Below are 20,489 nucleotides of genomic sequence, written 5' to 3' on the forward strand. Positions count from 1 at the left end.
CACTTTTAGATAAACAAGGCAATAATAGATGGCATGGCACTTGTGGAGGCAGGAAAACAAAGTTCTTTATGAACTGCAGGATTGCTTGTAATAAAGATTTAAATGCAAAAGAAAAAAGGCAGTAGAGCTGACTATTTCTGTGAATGGTAAGTTTGTGATAATGTAAGAAAAGTAGTTTAAATGTTTTGCCACTTGCTTGAGCAACTTAATATATAAATCTAGAATAAACGCAAAAGTAAAAAGCATTGAATAATGTGTTGCTTATATTTATCGTGTTTAAACATGTCTGTGAAAGATTGTATTACTGTATTGTGTGAAAAAAAAAGAATTGCAATGCTGAAAAAGCATTTTCAGTGACAATGTTTGGATTTGAAATCAAAATAATGGATAAATGTTGTGTTTGTGGTAAACATTGAACACTGTTTGTGGTAAACGCTGCTTCTCCTCTCACAAGAGTCAACTAAGAGGGGAATTCCCCCCATTTTCAAAAATGAAATTCAGGCCCTGAATAAATGTCTAAAAATCCTGATTGGAGTATCACTATAAATAGTTAAATGATAAAAATAAGCCTTTAAAAAGATCAGTATCGGTGATCGGTATCGGCAGATACTGCTTTCTGTGATCGGCCTCAAAATCCCTGATCGGAGCACCCCTACTGATTTCTATTTAAAACTTTTCTGAAAATCTGATCCACCATGTACCAGTTATCTGTGAAGTCTTCCCTAATCCCTCTTCTCAAATGCATTTCATAAGGATGATATTTCCTTTTACCTGGGTAACTAGCGTCAACCACAAAATGAATTGATTTTGAATAAAATTTCATCATTTAAAGTTAAAAACATTGGCAGTTAGTGCTGTGTTCAAAATATCGATACGACGATGTATCGTCACAGAGATTTGACGACGTTGTGCACACCGCTACGCGAAACGACGTCGCGCGCACTCAAAGCGAACTTGCAGACGCGTCGAGTATAAATCAGCCTTGAGCTGAATTTTTTTTTTTTATTATTGTAGAGAGTGTGTTAATTTGTGCAATGATAACCTACCAGCAATGTAAATGATTTTTTAAACATATTAGAATGAGTACATTACAATATAAATTTATTAGAACAAGTACATTATTATTTATGGGCTTAAAAACAAGATGCAAACAATCAGAATATTGTACCTGGTGGGGAGTGCACAATGTAAACATGAAACATATGCAATTACCTATATTGTACTGTGGTACAGTTATGGAGGCCCTTCATAATGCAGAGGTCAACTGCCTGCTCTGCCAATAGTTAGAAATGGCACTATAGTATGCAGTGTTTAATAAACAGCTGTTTTTCTAAATTCTGCTGAGGTGAAATTCAGTGCAGTCATGTATCGTGATACGTATCGTATCGTGACTTTGCTGGTGATACACAGCCCTATTGGCAGTAGTATTACAAGAAAGAACATGTTACCAGTGTTAGAGAAACAACAACAAACTAATGACTACATTGATTTATCTCAGCTGTTTTCGAAATCAATTAGCTGTTAGAGTGACTAGCTACTTATTCATAATTTTTGTCACATTGTATTGTGCACTCAGCTTAATAGCTGATTATAACTCAACAATTAAATCAAGAGGGAATAAACTGTCCGTTCTCTCATAATGTAAAATCTGATTCACTTGCCCACATTGGGATTCAATCATTAAAAAAACCTTTTTCTGGGCCAGATAAATACGGTTCTGGTTAAATTATATAATTTGTGGCGGGACGACCAAACGACAGACACAGTGGGTGTGGCGTCGGGCCTCGGAGAGGCTTTTATTAACAAAATATAAACAAAGTGTCCAGGAAAAAGGGGAATCAAGTGTCCAAAATAAAACAGGGGATCTGGTGTTCTCGTCGTGCTGCGGGGTTCGTGCAGGGAAGGGCAGTGGTCAGGAAGGAAGGGTCCAGGTAAGGGGCGGAGTCCGGCGGCCGTACGCGCTCCCCTCTCCAGTCCGGGGCGTGAGGGGCGGCGGCTTCTTTCAGCGGCTTCGTCCTTCTCTCTGCCCACGGCGCTTGAAGGGACTAGACGGCCCGGCATCCTAGCCCGACGGCCGTGTAACCAACGCTCCCTTTCTGGACCCATGAGGACCAGCATGCATGCACGGGGAAGAGACCGGTCTCTCGAGGAGAGGCGCGCTCGGCATTTAAACAGCGGTGGTGATGAGGCTTCATTTGGTTCAGGTGTGCCCCATCACACGCCGCCAGCCCTGGCTATTTCAGCGCCCCTCCTCTCTCACACACCCACTCATGTCGGGAGCCTGGCGAAGGGCGGCGATTAAGGGACAGGGTGATGCTGATAATTAGGGGGAGGCAGCCGACTCGTCACAAATTGTATAATGTATATATAGTTATATATTTAAAAACATAATGCTCCCTTTATGCAGCAGCCTGACGTGTAACCAACTACTTTTTTTTCTTTTCTTTTTTTTCTAGACTGTAGTTGAAATTGTTATGAACAGTTTTAAAATAGCTTCCACAACACTGGATATTACTGAAAAGAAGCTAGGAAGAGGATAACAATCTTGTGGTAGCCACTCGAGCGTCATAAAGAGAAAGTCTCATTACATCATATCTGAGGTCAAAACAGCTCACACCATCAAACAGGAGACCTAAATAACCACAGAAGAAGGAGGAAAACCAGGAAAATCAAGAGAAGATGCATGAGGCACTTACAGGGCTGCTGGGGTTCTTTGGCCAGGCAGGGCTGCTAATGCTATCGCTGTCGTCCCCCTGATAAGAGGACAGACTAGCTGGGCTGGGGGACAGAGGGGACGGGGTGGGAGGCTGGGACACACACTGAGAGCCGTAGTTGTCCTGTGATGGAGAACACATAGGGGAACAAAAACACATTTAATGGAGGGGACAGCTTTCAGATCACCTTTAAACCTTGACCACATAATTGATGCGCAATATACTCTTGTAGAACCAAGCCTATGTTCTTTTTTTACTAAGAAGTAATTTTATTCAGGTTTATGCCATCACAAGCTGCCTTTGATGTAATATAAAAATGAATACAAATTTATAGCAGGAAATTTACCAACAGCATGATTGTGAGTGGGTTATTGCTTTTATAAAACAGCTCAAATCAATAAGTAATACTGAGTAACATAAAACTCCACAATATTGTCAATTTTGCTCTGTTGCATATCCAAGCAAATAATGTAATAATAAATTGCACTATTATTTGCTATTATCAGTAGAGCTTCTGAAAACTGCACTCTGAGGATATTTTACTCCAGCAGGTTTAGGGGGCCGGTACAGAGCCAATTTTCCCAGCTGAGAATTTTATTTTATTTTTTCCTCAGTGGAAATGCGCATCAGCATGAGTACTGGCACCCTGTCAGTGGAAAAGGGATAGCTTGATCCCTATAGGTTAAAAAACATTCTCCTGCAATTCACTGTCCTAAAAACCTCCTATATGTGAGTCTACTGTCTGTAGCATGAGAAGCACTGAGAAAGTTTGCCGAAAGACTGGCAAACTCAGTGTATAACACTTCAAATCTTTTTCTGTCACACTCTTTTTGTGCTCGGCTTTTGCTGAAGGTGGCAGCACTCTGAGCTGTACTAAAGAAAGCTCAAGTCATGCCTTCAAGCAGCTCTGTGTTATATGTCAGGACTTGTTATACTTGTTACAGAAGAGCACACACACAAGAAATTCAGCAGAAATAGGAAGAACATGAAGCTTGTAATGCATCCAGCTGGACAAGACGTAAAGGTCAACGTTTGAAGGCACTTCTGTTTGTTGTGATGTTTTCTACATGTTTCATTAAAAGCCATGAGGTAAAAAAAAAGACGTATAGAGATTATTGTGAACCAGGATGAAAACAAGAGGGGATTCTTTGAGAATTATTTAAAGTGACAGAACTACTTCCTTCTAATCAGTAAGGGGACAAAACAAAACATCACGTTGAATTACAGATGAAACAAAACCACCGAAAAAAATGACATCCAGAAGCGAGAATGGAAAGATGAGTTCAGAGAGAACGCTCTGCCAGTGCGCCATATTTCAACCAATCAAATGAAAGCTGAACTTAATGACACAATGAAGTTCTGATGAAAGTAAGGGCAATGACTGAGAAAGAACGAGTTATACAGAAGAAAATTTTGAAATAATGTCTTCCAGAGCTTACATGAGCTCTCATTAGGACACATGAGAGAATTATATTCCTTTGCTTACTGAATAACACATTGAAAAGGAACACTATTGAAGAACAACATACTTTCAGCGCTCATTTTATGGAGTATAAACAACAAAATGATCAATTACAAGAGCTACAAGAGTGTAAATATTTCCACTCACAACATTCTTAAATGATTCTCAAATCTGAAATATGGTTTCAATTTATAAAAGTGTCTTATGCTCCATAAAACATGCTTGTGCTTACAAATTGGGGATCTACATTTCGTAGATTTTGGTAATGGGTATTATTATAGCAATTAGGCTATAACCAGTATAATTAAAGTGTTTAAATTCCAGCGGCAAGTAATTTGTCTGTCAACAAGGCTTCACAACTCTACACAATCACAGCCAATCAGAAGATAGTCGATATTTAATATACAAGTACATGAAGCAGGAGATTAGACCAACGAGATTTCAGTGTAGACTGGACTACATTTACATTTTATCACACCGCTCCTTGTTAGGACACGATGTCAGACCTTTACTAAGCATATATTAACAAAGTCATGGGTAAAGTAAAGGTCAGCGGTTGTGTATATAATGCAACAAAGAAGGTTTAAGAGTAGTGCTAGAATTCAGAGTTATCTGCGAGCAGCTTCTGGACATGCTCAGTGAGTTAAGAGGGAGAAAGGTCTGTTCATACCTTTGGCTTAGGAGGCTCTGTGGTGGGTGTGCTGCCCTCCTCCTTGTGCTCAGCTCTCTGTTTGGGATCGGTGGGCATCATGCTGTCCCCTGAGCCTGCCATGGGCCCTACAGGAGATTCTGACACTTAGACTGCACCATCCAGAGATCTGCACAACATCTTATCAACACCCTCATATGTGCATCTATACTGTAACAGCACATCTATAACTTGGTGCAATGCAAATGCCTAGCATTATTTACATTTACATTTAGTCATTTAGCAGATGCTTTTATCCAAAGCGACTTACCAATGAGGACAATGGAAGCAATCAAAATTAACAAAAGAGCAATGATATACAAGTGCTATAACAAGTCTCAGCTAGCTTAACGCATTACACGTAGCAAGATTTGTTCTTTTAAGTATATAATAAAGAAAAGAGAAAAAAAAAACAGATAGAATAGAAAAATAGAGCAAGCTAGTGTTAGAAGCCTTTTTTGCTTTTGTTAATTATATAATAAATAAAAAGAAAACAAATAGATAGAATACAAAAAGATAAGAAAAGCTAATGTTAGTTTTTTAAATATAATATATATATATATATATATTACATACATTATATAATATCTCTAAAAAGAAAATACTTTGTGAAACAGATTTATAGAGAATATGCTTAGAATATGCTTGATATACACTACAGTTCAAGGACAGTTTTTACGAAATGAATACTTTTATTCAGAAAGAATGCATAAGACTGACCAAATGTGACATTTATTATGCTATAACATATTCCTATTTCAAATAAATGCTGTTCTTTTGAATTTTCTATCCACCAAAGAATCCTGAAAAAAATAAATGTACATTTTCCACAAAAATATTAGGCAGCACAACTGTTTTCAACATTGATAATAACAAAAAAAAATGTTTTGAGCACCAAATTGGCATATTAGAATTTCTGAAGAATCATGTGACACTGAAGACTGGGGTAATGATGCTGAAAAATTCAGCTTTGCTATTACAGGAATATATTACATTTTAAAATGTATTAAAATAGTTCTTTGAAATTATAACAATATTTAACAATATTAATGTTTTTACTATATTTTTAATCAAATAACGTTCTTATGCTTGGTGAGCATAAGAGACAACAACATTTTAAAAAATCTTACCGACCCCAAACTATTGAGCTATAGTGTAAAATGATTAATTGTTATGAATTTTCTTTATTAATGAAAAACTGTGCAAGATTTGTACTTCTTGTCACATTAATATATCAGTGAAAACTCTAAACACGCACCTGTGGGCATTGTGTTGTAGGACGGTCCTTGAGGGGCCATCCTGGCTGAGCTGTTGCTCGGTGGATGGTTGTAGGGGCCTGCAGGACCCATCCCAAGCATGTGGGGCCCACCCTGATACCCGCCTGGCCTACGGACAACAGCACACAAACATAAGGACACCAACAAAGCTCAAGAGCCTGTTTAAGATGTGAAGAGTTCATTGGTAAGGTGTTAGTACACTTCTTTTCTTTTCTTCTTTATTTTCTTTTAGCTGGCAAGCAACAAATATGCAGGGACAGTAGAGAGGGTTAAGACATTCAGAATTAATACGCAAAGGAAAAAGAAGTGATTCCTGCGTTGTCTATATGCGATGTTAAGTTTTAAAAAAGACCTTCAGTGTTAAATAAGAAACAAGCCACATGTCACATTCATGTATGACAACTTTTTTCTCAGATGGCCATCTGCGGATCACACCTGAACTCTTAACTAGAAACTGCACTAGGGCTGCACAATTATTCATTTTAATTACAGCATATGACCTTATGCAATCATTAAAATGGGTGTGACCCAAATCACATTTAGAGCTCATGATACAGTGTTTTTACACTTCTCAAGTTTAGTCTAAGAACAAAAAATGATCCAAGTCAACTTTTAAATCCAGAAAATAAGTGGCCAAAACAAACTTATTTTGGATACAAAAGGCATTTTTATAGTTTGGAGTTTTTGCACACACTGTTGAACATGAGAGCTGCTGTTGTAATATGCCTTTATTTAGCCTTTAAAAGCAGAAACAAAAAGTTAAATGTTCATTATGTCAGCACTGTAAAAGTAACTGCAATATGATTTTTTGGACAAAATTCTGCAGTGCTACTGGAAACTACACATTATTGTGAAATACTGTATGTGTAGTATTCTTTAACAAAATAATAATAATAATAATTAAAAAAAGAAGAAAAATTCTCCCGGATTAGAAATGTAAATATATATTTAAAAAAATAAATAAATCAGTTTGATTATATCTTAAAGGTCAAGTACACACAAAAATCAGTCCATGATGCTCCAAACTCATATGCTGTTATATTTTTAATGGAAAACACAAGCAAACATTTAAAGAATCTTCACACAGCTTTTCTCTGCAATCCATGTCTTGTGAAATTTAATGTGACAACTTTTTGTGAAAACAGACTGAAATATAAGTCATTATTCAATGAAAATATTCTGTTCTGCTACAGCTCTCAAATCCTATTCTCCATTTCTCTACATATGTGAGAACCAATGCTGTTTTGGCAGATATGATGTCAATCCTGTGACTTGATGTGCTTGTCAATGAACCAATTTTATATCTTAATGTAAAAAATTAAGATTTCAGAACAACAGAGGCCAGCTGCTAAGTTGTAAAATGTTAACGGGGTCATATGATGCTAAAAATAACATTATTTTATGTATTTGGTGTAATGCAATGTGTTTACGCAGTTTAAGGTAAAAAAACACATTATTTTCCAAATACTGTACATTATTGTTGCTCCTCTCTGCCCCGCCTTTCTGAAAAACGTGTCGATTTTTACAAAGCTCAGCTCGTCGTTCTGAAAAGCAGGGTGCTCTGATTGGCCAGCTATCCAGTGCGTTGTGATTGGCCGAATACCTCAAATCCTGAAATCGCATCATATGACCCCTTTAAGTTGTATGATGATTACTGTACGGTACTTTATGCTCTTTTCTGCCCAGTTTGGAACAGGACAGATTTTTTTTTTTAATGGAAATGGGCTGTGTAAAAAAAATTCCCGTTTTGTGTTCAACAGGAAAAAATAACCGCATACAGGTTTGGAAAGACACAATCTACGAATTTCTATTTTTTGGTGAACTACTCTTTTAAACTTCCAGCTTTCCTCTTTCACTTTAACTCTTAGTGTTTTGCTGTTCTCTCCAGAGGATGCTTCTCTTGTCTGTGTAAAACTATATGCTTCAATTTCTTAAATGCTCAGAGTAGAACACAGCCGTGGTGAAAGGAGGAGAAAAGAGAGGCTTATGCAGAGCGCTTGGCTTGTGTCGTTTCTAGCGGATGCGAGCAGACTCAAGCAGAGTAAAGCCATCCAGCCAGGGGTCCGAATTTGAACCTACCCATACAGCTCAGCGTGAGGCTGCCCCTGGCCTTGCCCAGAACTGTAGTGAGGGTGATGGGGGTGAGGGATAGGGAAGGAGGCTGGCCGTCCCCCAGGCCCAGACAGGCCTAGGTATACAGGGGACCTGCCAAAGGGAGGCCTGAAGCAGGGGGAAGAGCATAAAAGTCTCCTTGGTGCTTGTTCACTTTCAACAGAAATGACAACTCAAAGGTGCACTGAGTAATTACATGTTTGGCCCTGTCGTCCCAAATGCCACCTTCAGCATTAATTGGAGACATACTGCCGAATAGACTGCTGAGTGGTAGCCAACCAGTGAGGCATAAGCTAAATGACTTAAAGGGATAGTTCACCCAAAAATGAAAATTACCCCATGATTTACTCACCCTCAAGCCATCCTATGTGTATATGACTTTCTTCTTTCAGACAAATACAATCGGAGTTATATTAAATAATGTCCAGGTTAATCCATGCTTTATAATGGGAGTGGATGGTAGCCCAAAATTTGAAGTCCAAAAAATTGCACCCATCCATTATAAAAGAAGTCCACACAGCTCCTGGGGGTTAATAAAGGCCTTCTGAAGAGACGCGATGCGTTTGTGTTTTGGGCAAATTTTGGGATATCATCCACTGCCATAAAGCATGGATTAGCCTGGACATTATTTAATATAACTCCGATTGTATTTGTCTGAAAGAAGAAAGTCATATACACATAGGATGGCTTGAGGGTGAGTAAATCATGGGGTAATTTTCATTTTTGGGTGAACTATCCCTTTAATGAACGTGCATAAAAGTTACATAGGGGGACTGTTGACCGATGCTTCAGGAAGGTATGGTGAATATGACAACATAGTAATAATGTGAGTTAAAAGGTGGGGCTTAATTCAAATATCTTTATTAAATATCTATGTGATATGTGAATAAATGTCATTAAAGGCATAGTTCACCCAAAAAGGAAGATTTTGTAATTATTTACTCAAGTTGTTCCAAACCTGTATAAGATTCTTTCCTGTTTTCCATCATTGACCTCCATAGTATATATTTTTCATCCTATGGTGGGAACCAGCAACTCTTTGGTTTGCCACATTCTTCAAAATATCTTCTTTTATGTTCAACAGAAGAAATACACTCATACAGGTTTGGAACAACTTCAGCATGTGCAAATAATTACATCGTTTTCATTTTTAGGTGAACTATCCCTTTAACAGTGGTACCAAATCAGTCCACACGCATTTGCTGTTCTCTCTCCACTCTTGCCTCGCATGAGAACATGTTCCCCTCATTGAAACTCCAGGAAAACCTATCAATATTACCAACCTCCAATGAAAAGGTGGGGGATGCTATCAGAAATAATTGAATATGCAGTATTTAGACATTTCAATTAATTCTTAAATGACAAATTGCAATGAATAGTAATAATTAAACATGACATCATGAATAATTACACAAAACTGTCATATTAAGTTTAATCACTCATGTATTTAATTTGTTATGGTTGTATTTAATATCTATTGCTTATTTGTTTTTATTAAAACATTTGTTTTGTGAATAAATAATATGCATGTTTATCTGATCATCAATAAACCAAGCTACAGTATTTTTGGCAACAAAATCTAGGCAACAGCTGGCATTATTTTAATTAAATTAACTGACCGTGAGCAGAGAGTTTACATATTTGGTTATGATACAGCTCCAGAGAAAAGCTTAAATAAACAGAATTGGAATCAACTGATCAGGTGACAAGAAATCAAGATATTAGTAGTGGCTATAACAATCAAAATAAAGAACACATACTGACTTTAATTGTATTTATCTAAAATATTATTTTTTTTGTAAGGCATAAAAAAACTTTACTCTGTGCAGCGTTAAACAGAGACAGGACTGTTTTTTCATTAACGCAGGATTTCCCCAAATGGAATTAATTAACTAAAAACAACAACATATTTTCATCTTTTTTATTTTAATCTTTACCTAAAGGGATAGTTCACCCAAAAAATTTTTCTTTTGTGGAGCATAAAAGATTTTTTACAAAAAAACTAAGTCAAATCTATTTGGTTACCAACATTCTTTAAAATGTCTTCTTTTGTTTCACTGGAGAAAGAAAATCGTAATCATACAGGTATACAATGACATTTAAATAACGCATGGCAGAATTTTCATTTTTAATTGAACTATCCCTTTAACTATTTATGCAAACTAAACCAAACATAACATCTTGTTCTAATTAAGCAGGAGGAGACTTAATTAAGGCTCTGATTTACCTGGGCTGTCCAGAGGGGACTGGGTTCTGCTGGCCACATGCAGGGCCACTCTCGTGGGGTTTGCGACTGACGTTGGGAGGAGGTGGACCCATTCCTGGGCCAGCAGACTGAGGCATGTTGGGTGAGGTTGGAGCCACACTGCTGGAGCCTGCTGGATACGGCCGGCCACTGGCTGCTTGCCCTGGTCCTCGAGCTGTGGTCACAGAGCCACAGGGTTGCCCTGGACCCTGCCCGTGCATTGGACTGCTGGCATTCATGCCAAGACTGTTGCCCATGCCTGGGCCGGGGCCGCTGTAGTTGGCACCTGGTGCTCCGCCATAGTTAGAAGGGCGTGGGTAGTTACCTAGAGAAAAACAAGACTAATGTAAAAGCCCTAATAACATAAGTGCAACTCAAGAAAAATAAAAAAAATAAATAAATGCATGACCCCTTTAAGAGTTAAAAACTGTTCAACTTTTTAACAAAACATGTCAAGACCCCTGCACTCTGTTCCATTCCATCATATTTGCTTCCTCTTGATGAAAATAAAAAAAAAAACCTGTGTGTTTCCAAACAATCATAAACACAACACATAAAAAGCATTTACAATGTAATCAATGTTGCAATGTTACTCAATTTTCAAACCTTGATTTTGGCCAATTTAGAGTTTTAACCCCTTAATGAATAGCCATGATATTTTATTTAGTTTTATTTTTTTGTTTTTTGTATTTTTTATTTATTTGATTGATTGATGCACATGATGGTGCAAAAGGAGAACACACAAAAGCAGTCACAATTTTAGCCAAAATTGTCTGTCACGTCATACAGTGCGAGAGGGAGCCGCTCTGCCACACAAATGCGCGTCTAACGCGTTTTACGTGTTTTCATGTGTTCAGTGACGACGGAGAAATGAGCTGCGTGTCTTGTCACCTGAAATTTTTAGATCCCGTCAGTTTTGTGTTCTGCGCGCGACTCAAACACCCAAATTTAAAGGCTGCTGTCGGTTAATGAAGATTTGACAGATGAACTCGCGGCTCGATTGGACTCTTGTCGTGTCAGAAAGTCATACGACTTTCAGTTTTATGGACATCGCCATCTTTGATTTTACTTTGGTCACTGTCGCTATGGTTACTGGTAAGGAATACGGGCTTGACTCCCATTGCACGTTCATACAGAGTTTTCTAAACACAACTGTAAGCTGCTGTGTGAACGGGACATTTCGAGACTCACACCTGTAAAGAAAATGCGGTTGTCAATCCCAAAAATTGACAGTGTGAACGTAGCCTAAGTCACAATGTAATGGATATTCATAAAATGACCAGAAGGATGTAATACACGCTTGAAACAACAAGACGGTGTTTAAATAATAACTGAAAGTAAATAGGGTCCATTTTGATCTAAAAGCAAGTCTAAATTCTGAATACATCATTCTTTTCTTTCTCTGTTTCTTCTCAGGCAGTCAAATGATCAGATCTTTGTGGGAGTGCATTGGAAGGCAGTGAAGTCTGGACACATTTCAGCCAAATTGACATTCTTCAAAACTAGTGTGGAACCAAAGCCCCAGCAGGCCATCAGAGAGCCCGTTGTTAATGAAGTATGTCTCCTCATGGCATGTTTCAAGAGCAACCGTCTGAGGACATTCAGCCTGACAACCAATGGACGCCAAGTTTCTCAGGAGACGAGACATCATGTTCACCACGCGGAGTTCCGTCTAACGTGCCGATGTGCATAATGGGCATAAATTTAATCGTGCCCAGATCGCTGCTTGGCAGGAAGAGTTTGCCAAGCAGCATTTCAGTCACAATTAGAACTGGGATTTCCACTCCTCAAGCTGTCGAAACGTTGAGATCTCTGGCTCATTCAGGTTTCAAGAGTTCCCTGTGGAAATCAGAGAGTCTTGGCATGTTTTCCTCTTTCCCAGTGTAAAAAAAAAAGGACTAAAAATGTATTCCAAAATCACATGAAGCAGGTTGGCTGGATGCTGGCTTTTTGCCCCCATTCTGTAGTTACACTGAATCGAGACCCTTAACAAGCTCCTTCACGGTGGGGAGGATGGGCACTCTAGCCTGCAAGGATGTAGACGTGGACCTGGAGCAATGCCAATTACACAGAAATGCCGTACTGCTGTCAGACACTCTGTGGTGACTTTCCTCCAGCCCTGTTAATCCCAACATTCCCTCAGGTGAAAAAGAGGGAAAGGTGCCATGAATGTGAAGGATGCAGCCGACTGCCCTTCTGACAGTGCCGTGAGCGATGCATAGATGACAGAGGGTTTGGGACATGGGAACACAATTTGATGCCTACTGTGAGCTATAAAGATGTGTACCTCACCTTGTTTCAGTGACCCCCATGTTTCTGTAATTCAGCTACACAAAATGCCCAAGCTTGTTCTTACACAACAGGACTCAAAGGCTTCCCACTTTCCCTGCCTTCAACTCAATTCACATCAACAACTAAGCTTTGAGTCTAAGACAATTCTCTGTTTAAAGGGAATATATATCACGGAAAAAGGGGTTTTCCTTGGTCGTTTGAAACTCTGCAGATCAAAAACACTTTAAATTCATCATAAGCCCAGTCTTATGCTGAAATGCTATCATTTTTATCCACAATTTCCCTCCTTGATGACAAAGAAATGAATACATTTGTGCTAACTTTGCAGATCTCATAAAAAAGTAAAAACTGAAATATCACACTGACAAAAGTATTGTTAGCTAGTTGCTAAGAAAATTTAGGTCAGGTACATCCCATTTCTCTGGATTATCATTGAGATGTTCCCTCACTTTTGGATTCCACCTGTGGCAATATTCAAACGATTGGACATAATATATCTGTATAAATTAGTCCAACAGCTAAAAAATACATAGGCATATTAGAACAAAAACCAAGTCACGAGGTCCAAGGAACTGTCTGCAGAGCTCAAAGACAAAAATGTGTTGAGGCACAGATCTGGGGAATGTTACAAAAATATTCTTCTGAATTGAAGGGTTCCCACTAGCACAGTGGCCTCCATAATTCATAAATGGAAGAAGTTTGGAAGTCTTCCTAGGGCTGGCTATCCAGCCAAAACAAATCAGGGGAGAAGGATCTTAGTGACCAAGCTCCAGAGATCCTGTGTGGACCATATGACCACAGATGAGCCGAATGTTCACTCTCTAACAGGACAATGACACTAAGCACACAGACAAGACAACAGTGGCTTAGGGACGACTCTGTGAATGCCCTTGAGTCGCCCAGCAAGAGCCGGACTTGAACCACATAGAAGATCTCTCAAGAAACCAGAAAATGGATCTTCAGTGAAGAATGGCAGAAAACCCCAAATCCAGATGTGAAAAGCTTGTTGCCTCATAACCAAAAAGACTTGAGGATGCAATTGCTACAAAAGGTGCTTTAACTAAGTACTGAGTACATATGCAATGTGATATTCTCAGTTTTTTTCTTTGTAATAATTTTGCATTTTTGTGAGTTATGACAAAAATGTTTTTGACAGTATTTGGGGGTTTGGAGTGTAGATTGAAGGGGGAAAAAATTAACAAATACTTTCTGAGTGCACTGCATGACGGTCAATGTTTATGTCGGCTGATTTTTCAGCAGATTTTCAATCATAATCCTCATTTACATAGTTGATGGAGAATCAGATCTCAGCAGGGAAGCCTTAACAGCCACAATGACTCAACTCCCTGCTGAGTTAATAGCCTTACTGACTAGAAATCAACTTCCGTCTCGTTCAAAATTAACGTTGATTTGGTGGGATGATCATTTGGCTGTGGCAGTGAGCATTGATCAATGAGCTTCTGAAGAAACAACAAGCCATTGTCCTGCTTGAAACTCAAAGACTTTCACCCCTCTGCCATTCTTGATTGCCAAATCTAACACACCTACAACAAAAGAGGGCGAGATTTCATCAAAAACAGTTGGCAGGAGAGACAAATACAGAGTTCTGGCATGAAACTCTAGATGTCGCAGTCCGATAGGTCTAACTTAATCTGACCTAATGACATCATTATCACATGTGTTAATCCCAACATTCCCTCAGGTGAAAAAGAGGGAAAGGTGCCATGAATGTGAAGGATGCAGCCGACTGCCCTTCTGACAGTGCCGTGAGCGATGCATAGATGACAGAGGGTTTGGGACATGGGAACACAATTTGATGCCTACTGTGAGCTATAAAGATGTGTACCTCACCTTGTTTCAGTGACCCCCATGTTTCTGTAATTCAGCTACACAAAATGCCCAAGCTTGTTCTTACACAACAGGACTCAAAGGCTTCCCACTTTCCCTGCCTTCAACTCAATTCACATCAACAACTAAGCTTTGAGTCTAAGACAATTCTCTGTTTAAAGGGAATATATATCACGGAAAAAGGGGTTTTCCTTGGTCGTTTGAAACTCTGCAGATCAAAAACACTTTAAATTCATCATAAGCCCAGTCTTATGCTGAAATGCTATCATTTTTATCCACAATTTCCCTCCTTGATGACAAAGAAATGAATACATTTGTGCTAACTTTGCAGATCTCATAAAAAAGTAAAAACTGAAATATCACACTGACAAAAGTATTGTTAGCTAGTTGCTAAGAAAATTTAGGTCAGGTACATCCCATTTCTCTGGATTATCATTGAGATGTTCCCTCACTTTTGGATTCCACCTGTGGCAATATTCAAACGATTGGACATAATATATCTGTATAAATTAGTCCAACAGCTAAAAAATACATAGGCATATTAGAACAAAAACCAAGTCACGAGGTCCAAGGAACTGTCTGCAGAGCTCAAAGACAAAAATGTGTTGAGGCACAGATCTGGGGAATGTTACAAAAATATTCTTCTGAATTGAAGGGTTCCCACTAGCACAGTGGCCTCCATAATTCATAAATGGAAGAAGTTTGGAAGTCTTCCTAGGGCTGGCTATCCAGCCAAAACAAATCAGGGGAGAAGGATCTTAGTGACCAAGCTCCAGAGATCCTGTGTGGACCATATGACCACAGATGAGCCGAATGTTCACTCTCTAACAGGACAATGACACTAAGCACACAGACAAGACAACAGTGGCTTAGGGACGACTCTGTGAATGCCCTTGAGTCGCCCAGCAAGAGCCGGACTTGAACCACATAGAAGATCTCTCAAGAAACCAGAAAATGGATCTTCAGTGAAGAATGGCAGAAAACCCCAAATCCAGATGTGAAAAGCTTGTTGCCTCATAACCAAAAAGACTTGAGGATGCAATTGCTACAAAAGGTGCTTTAACTAAGTACTGAGTACATATGCAATGTGATATTCTCAGTTTTTTTCTTTGTAATAATTTTGCATTTTTGTGAGTTATGACAAAAATGTTTTTGACAGTATTTGGGGGTTTGGAGTGTAGATTGAAGGGGGAAAAAATTAACAAATACTTTCTGAGTGCACTGCATGACGGTCAATGTTTATGTCGGCTGATTTTTCAGCAGATTTTCAATCATAATCCTCATTTACATAGTTGATGGAGAATCAGATCTCAGCAGGGAAGCCTTAACAGCCACAATGACTCAACTCCCTGCTGAGTTAATAGCCTTACTGACTAGAAATCAACTTCCGTCTCGTTCAAAATTAACGTTGATTTGGTGGGATGATCATTTGGCTGTGGCAGTGAGCATTGATCAATGAGCTTCTGAAGAAACAACAAGCCATTGTCCTGCTTGAAACTCAAAGACTTTCACCCCTCTGCCATTCTTGATTGCCAAATCTAACACACCTACAACAAAAGAGGGCGAGATTTCATCAAAAACAGTTGGCAGGAGAGACAAATACAGAGTTCTGGCATGAAACTCTAGATGTCGCAGTCCGATAGGTCTAACTTAATCTGACCTAATGACATCATTATCACATGGCACAGCTGATTGGTTCTCTCCTGTATCGGTAGCCAATGAGCTCGCTGCTCAACATTCAAATATATGACTAGCGCTTGCTGTAGCAGTTGCAGCTTTCTTCAGAAACCCTCCACCTTCCCCAGCTCCACCTGTATAGATCTGCTATGAGGTGATTCATGTATGCTATATGGGGGTTATTTCATGTATGTTATATTTGCAGCAGCAATATTTCTTACATGCTCACATATTGGCAGTAGCAAGTCTCGGTACTTGCTCTGCCGCAGCAGCAGCACAGATCTATTCCGCCAAGACCAAATACATTAACATTGTCATGTACATTACCATGCCAATCCCTCCGAGAGTTGTCATGACGGAACAGCATTTATTGAAATAGAAATCTTTTGTAACATTATAAATGTCTTTACTGTCAGCCCCTAAACTTGCATAAACATGAAAACAAAATAGAAAGAGCTAAGAAGAAAAAGGAGAAAAGCCTTACACTAAAGACATGTTAAATCATCTTGTTGCTAGGTCAACTGTTTTCCAGGCTGTAACAGACTATTATTCTTAGCAGATGCTTTAATGCTTAGGTTTTATTTTGTGATAATGGCTGTCACATAAATGCTGAATGAATGTTCACCTGAATGCGGAGCCACATCTGTTTGTGAAAGGATTTGCCACTGATGATTCAAATGTGAGTTTTGGCCAGTGTAGAGTAGCACTTGTTGTTTGTCATTTCTCCGATCACAAATGCCGACAGGGTTTTATGTTTACGCGGCGCGATGCAACGCAACGCGTAAAAAGACAGTGTAAGTCATTATAATCAGTAAAATAATGTTTTTTTTACTTTAAACCGCATAAACATTTCATTACACCAAATACACCAAATAATGTTCTTTTTAGCAGCATCATATGACCCCTTTAACACTGTCATGTACATTACCATGCCAATCTCTCAGAGAGTTGTCATGACAGAACTCTCTTTCTGATCAAAATAATTGTTTTGGGTCAACTAGTGAGACATTTTTGCATATCAACCCCCACTAAAACCCCAAGTAAAATGGGTAACCCCTACTAAAACTGGTGGCCCTGATGAATGACAGTGTAATTTACAATGGTCAGATTCATATGCAAACAGGTTAGCCAATCAAAAAAGGTAATCTACATAAATTGTCTTAAAGGTACATTAGATAAACCATTGTGTAACACGGACATTGTGTAACATTGTGTAGCCGAAGTATACTTTGGGCTTAATGCGCAGCAAAACTAGTCTCAGCACTGAAACTCTGTCACTCATCTGATGTGTGACCCCTGTTACCTGTTAATATGGGCACCAAAATGAATCGATGTAAAACAAGATGTATGAGACAAGTGTATGAGTCAGAGAGAGTGTGGAAAATTGTCCAAAAAACTGAATTATGAATGCCTGTATTGTAAGTAGACTTCAGGAAACAATAAAATGCTACATTTTATGCTGTTCCAAATTATGAATTGACTGAGGCGTCTATTCATGGATCCAATCAATCTGTGTACACAATTCTGTGGTCGACTGCCGCTATAGCTCAGTCAGTGTCAGGCCTGCGACGGCGGCTGCTCCCCTGTTGTCTTGAGCCGGCTGTCAGTCATTTGAATGAGAGTACAGGACAACAGGGACTATCAATCAGGCAGAGTGGAGGCCATGACATTATAAAGGCACGCTTAGCAGCTATTCAATTCATTTATTACACCAGCACGCCACAACATTCATGATGAATTGCTGCTGAGCCCTGTTAATGGGGTCTCTATCACAGACGCACACAGCTGAAACAACAACGGACACTTTAAGTATTAATTCACCAAAAAACATAAACTCCGTCATTTACTCACACTTCCAAACCCAGATTACTTTCTTACTTCTGAGAGCTTCTGAGAAGAAGAGGTTCTTGCATGTCTGATCGGTCACAACACCATGTATGTGCATGATGTTAAAGTAATGACAAAAATGAAATTTGAGAGGTATAGCAGAGGGCAAAATGTTTGTGTTCCTCACACAAAGCTATAGTAAGACTTGAAATATAGTGCACATAAAGCTTTGAATGGTGTAGCTCCTCCACATCCATTGCATTCTCAAACTCCTGGCCAGTTGATCATTCCTAGAATATCAAGACTGACTGCAGCTGGTAGATTCTTTTCCTATTTAGCACCCAAACTCGCGTTGTTCAGTAGGCAGACACTCAGTCAGTTTCAATCTAGATTAAAGGGGTCATGAACTGAGAAATCAAAATTCCCTTCATCTTTTGATATATAAGAGTTTATTGTGCTATAAAAACATCCTGTAAGTTTCAGAGCTCATAACTTGCTTGTTAGACTTTATTGAAGCCAGTCTGCCAAACGACAGATTCTACATCACTGCCTGTTTAGCCCCGCCCACCGTTTCACACACATAGTAGGTAAAAATGGCAGGAGCGGCAAAAGCAGGTCTATGCAGAAACCAAATGATAAACTTTATTTTTAATGAAGTTCCAAGCTACTTTGTCACAATCTGTATTGTATAAAGCGCTATAGAAATAAAGGTGACTCGACTTGCACAAGACGTATGGTCCACTATTTTTATGGTGCTTTTTTGTTCTTTTTTGATCATGACAGCAGCCCCTTGTCACCAAAGAGCAGCATTCTTAAAATGTCTTTTTGTGTCCATTCACACCAAGAACAACAACTATAAACATATAACTATATAATTATCATTAAACTACAACAATAATAATATTAGCATCCACACCAACAGACAATAACATTCTGTTTATTATAAGTGTGCATGCAGTTTTGTTGTCTGTCGGCTTTAAATGCTCAAGCTTCTTAGTGTTGGGTGGATTCTCATTGGCTGTCAATGTTTTTATCGTTCTTCAGCTGGAAAACAATGTTCTGAAACTGATTACAACAATATCCTTCCCCTGTGTGGTTATAGTTTTGTCAACATAAAAACTTTTTTTTTATCGTTATAGTTATCATCCACGGTGTGAATGGGCCTTTAGGCAAAATGGTTTGGAACAACTCAAGAATGAGTGAGGGGTCTATAGTGTTTTGTTATAACAATTTGGAGCATAAATAATTCCCACAAGACAAATAGAAGAAAATCCTTACATAAAAATGTCAAATGTTTTCATGCAGAAGAGCTTGGGATGTGCGTGTGTTACCTGAAGGACCATACTGGCCACTCTGGGGCCCATAAGAGGGGCCCAGCTGATAGGAGCCCACACTATGGTGCATAGGGCCAGTGGGACAGGAGTGTGGAGACATAGAAGGTCCAGGCTGCTGGCCTACAAACTGGGGACCAGGTGCATTGCGCTGCATGTTAGGTGCAAATCCTAAAAAGTAAAAAAAGAGATTACCCATAACAACCAGGTAATGGTTACAGGAGGTAACTGGTTAAAGGGTGATGTAAGGTTTAGTGCTGAAATTCATACTATTGTGTATATTGTCTATTGTGTAAACTATTGAGTATTTTTCAGTATTATTCAGTGTATTCTGTATATACGTTTTTCAGAATGAATTGATTACCCATACAAAGTATGCTATCATACAATATATGAGGCAGTCCCAGTTAATATATAAACATATATTAATAATTAATGTTCAAAATGCCATTTCGAAACCGCTCTCATTTACCAGTACAGAAAAAAAAAAACAGAATTAATTTATATATATATATATACATATATATACAGTATGTGTGTGTGTTTATTAATTGTACCATTGTGTGGATGATTCAATAACTGGTTAACTCTGTCAGTTTAAAGAAAAAAGGTTATCATTGTTATCATTGCTGTTATCTGTCGGTTAACATTTAATGCACACACTGAGTGTGTTTCAGAAGTGGATCATTCTACATTTACATTTTGATGGAAGGCTACAAAGATTTTCTATGCAACAAGGTGCAGTGATAAATTGTGCACAGTAAGACTAGAAATGTGTATTCAGAATGTACATAACGTAAGGCTGTGATTTCATGTTACCCTTCTGGAGTATGTAAACCTAATTGTGATCACACTTGCAAAGGTGAAATAGCTGATAATTACAAAATGTTTTAATAGTTTTGGTTTGCTCATGGGAAATGGTTCTGCAGCATCACACTGCTAGTGGAATACATAACGTGTGTTAATACACATCATATAATTGAGTTCATTCATCTGAAGTGACTCTGGAATTGCTG

At 38.6% G+C, this 20,489-nt stretch overlaps 1 protein-coding gene across 1 annotated transcript in view; it reads right to left on the bottom strand.

Annotated features, from left to right (window-relative positions):
- Positions 1 to 20,489, bottom strand: part of arid1b (AT-rich interactive domain 1B) — a 105,239-nt gene that overhangs the window by 20,775 nt on the left and 63,975 nt on the right. The window contains exons 7-12 of the mRNA XM_016474015.1: positions 19,474 to 19,644; positions 10,481 to 10,823; positions 8,221 to 8,361; positions 6,123 to 6,250; positions 4,847 to 4,953; positions 2,697 to 2,837 (exon numbers count right to left, since the gene is read on the bottom strand). Coding sequence (XP_016329501.1) covers positions 2,697 to 2,837; positions 4,847 to 4,953; positions 6,123 to 6,250; positions 8,221 to 8,361; positions 10,481 to 10,823; positions 19,474 to 19,644 — 1,031 coding nt within the window. The remainder of the gene's footprint in view (positions 1 to 2,696; positions 2,838 to 4,846; positions 4,954 to 6,122; positions 6,251 to 8,220; positions 8,362 to 10,480; positions 10,824 to 19,473; positions 19,645 to 20,489) is intronic.

Source organism: Sinocyclocheilus anshuiensis, unplaced genomic scaffold (assembly GCF_001515605.1).
Source record: "Sinocyclocheilus anshuiensis isolate Anshui unplaced genomic scaffold, SAMN03320099.WGS_v1.1 scaffold1816, whole genome shotgun sequence".
NCBI lineage: Eukaryota > Metazoa > Chordata > Actinopteri > Cypriniformes > Cyprinidae > Sinocyclocheilus > Sinocyclocheilus anshuiensis.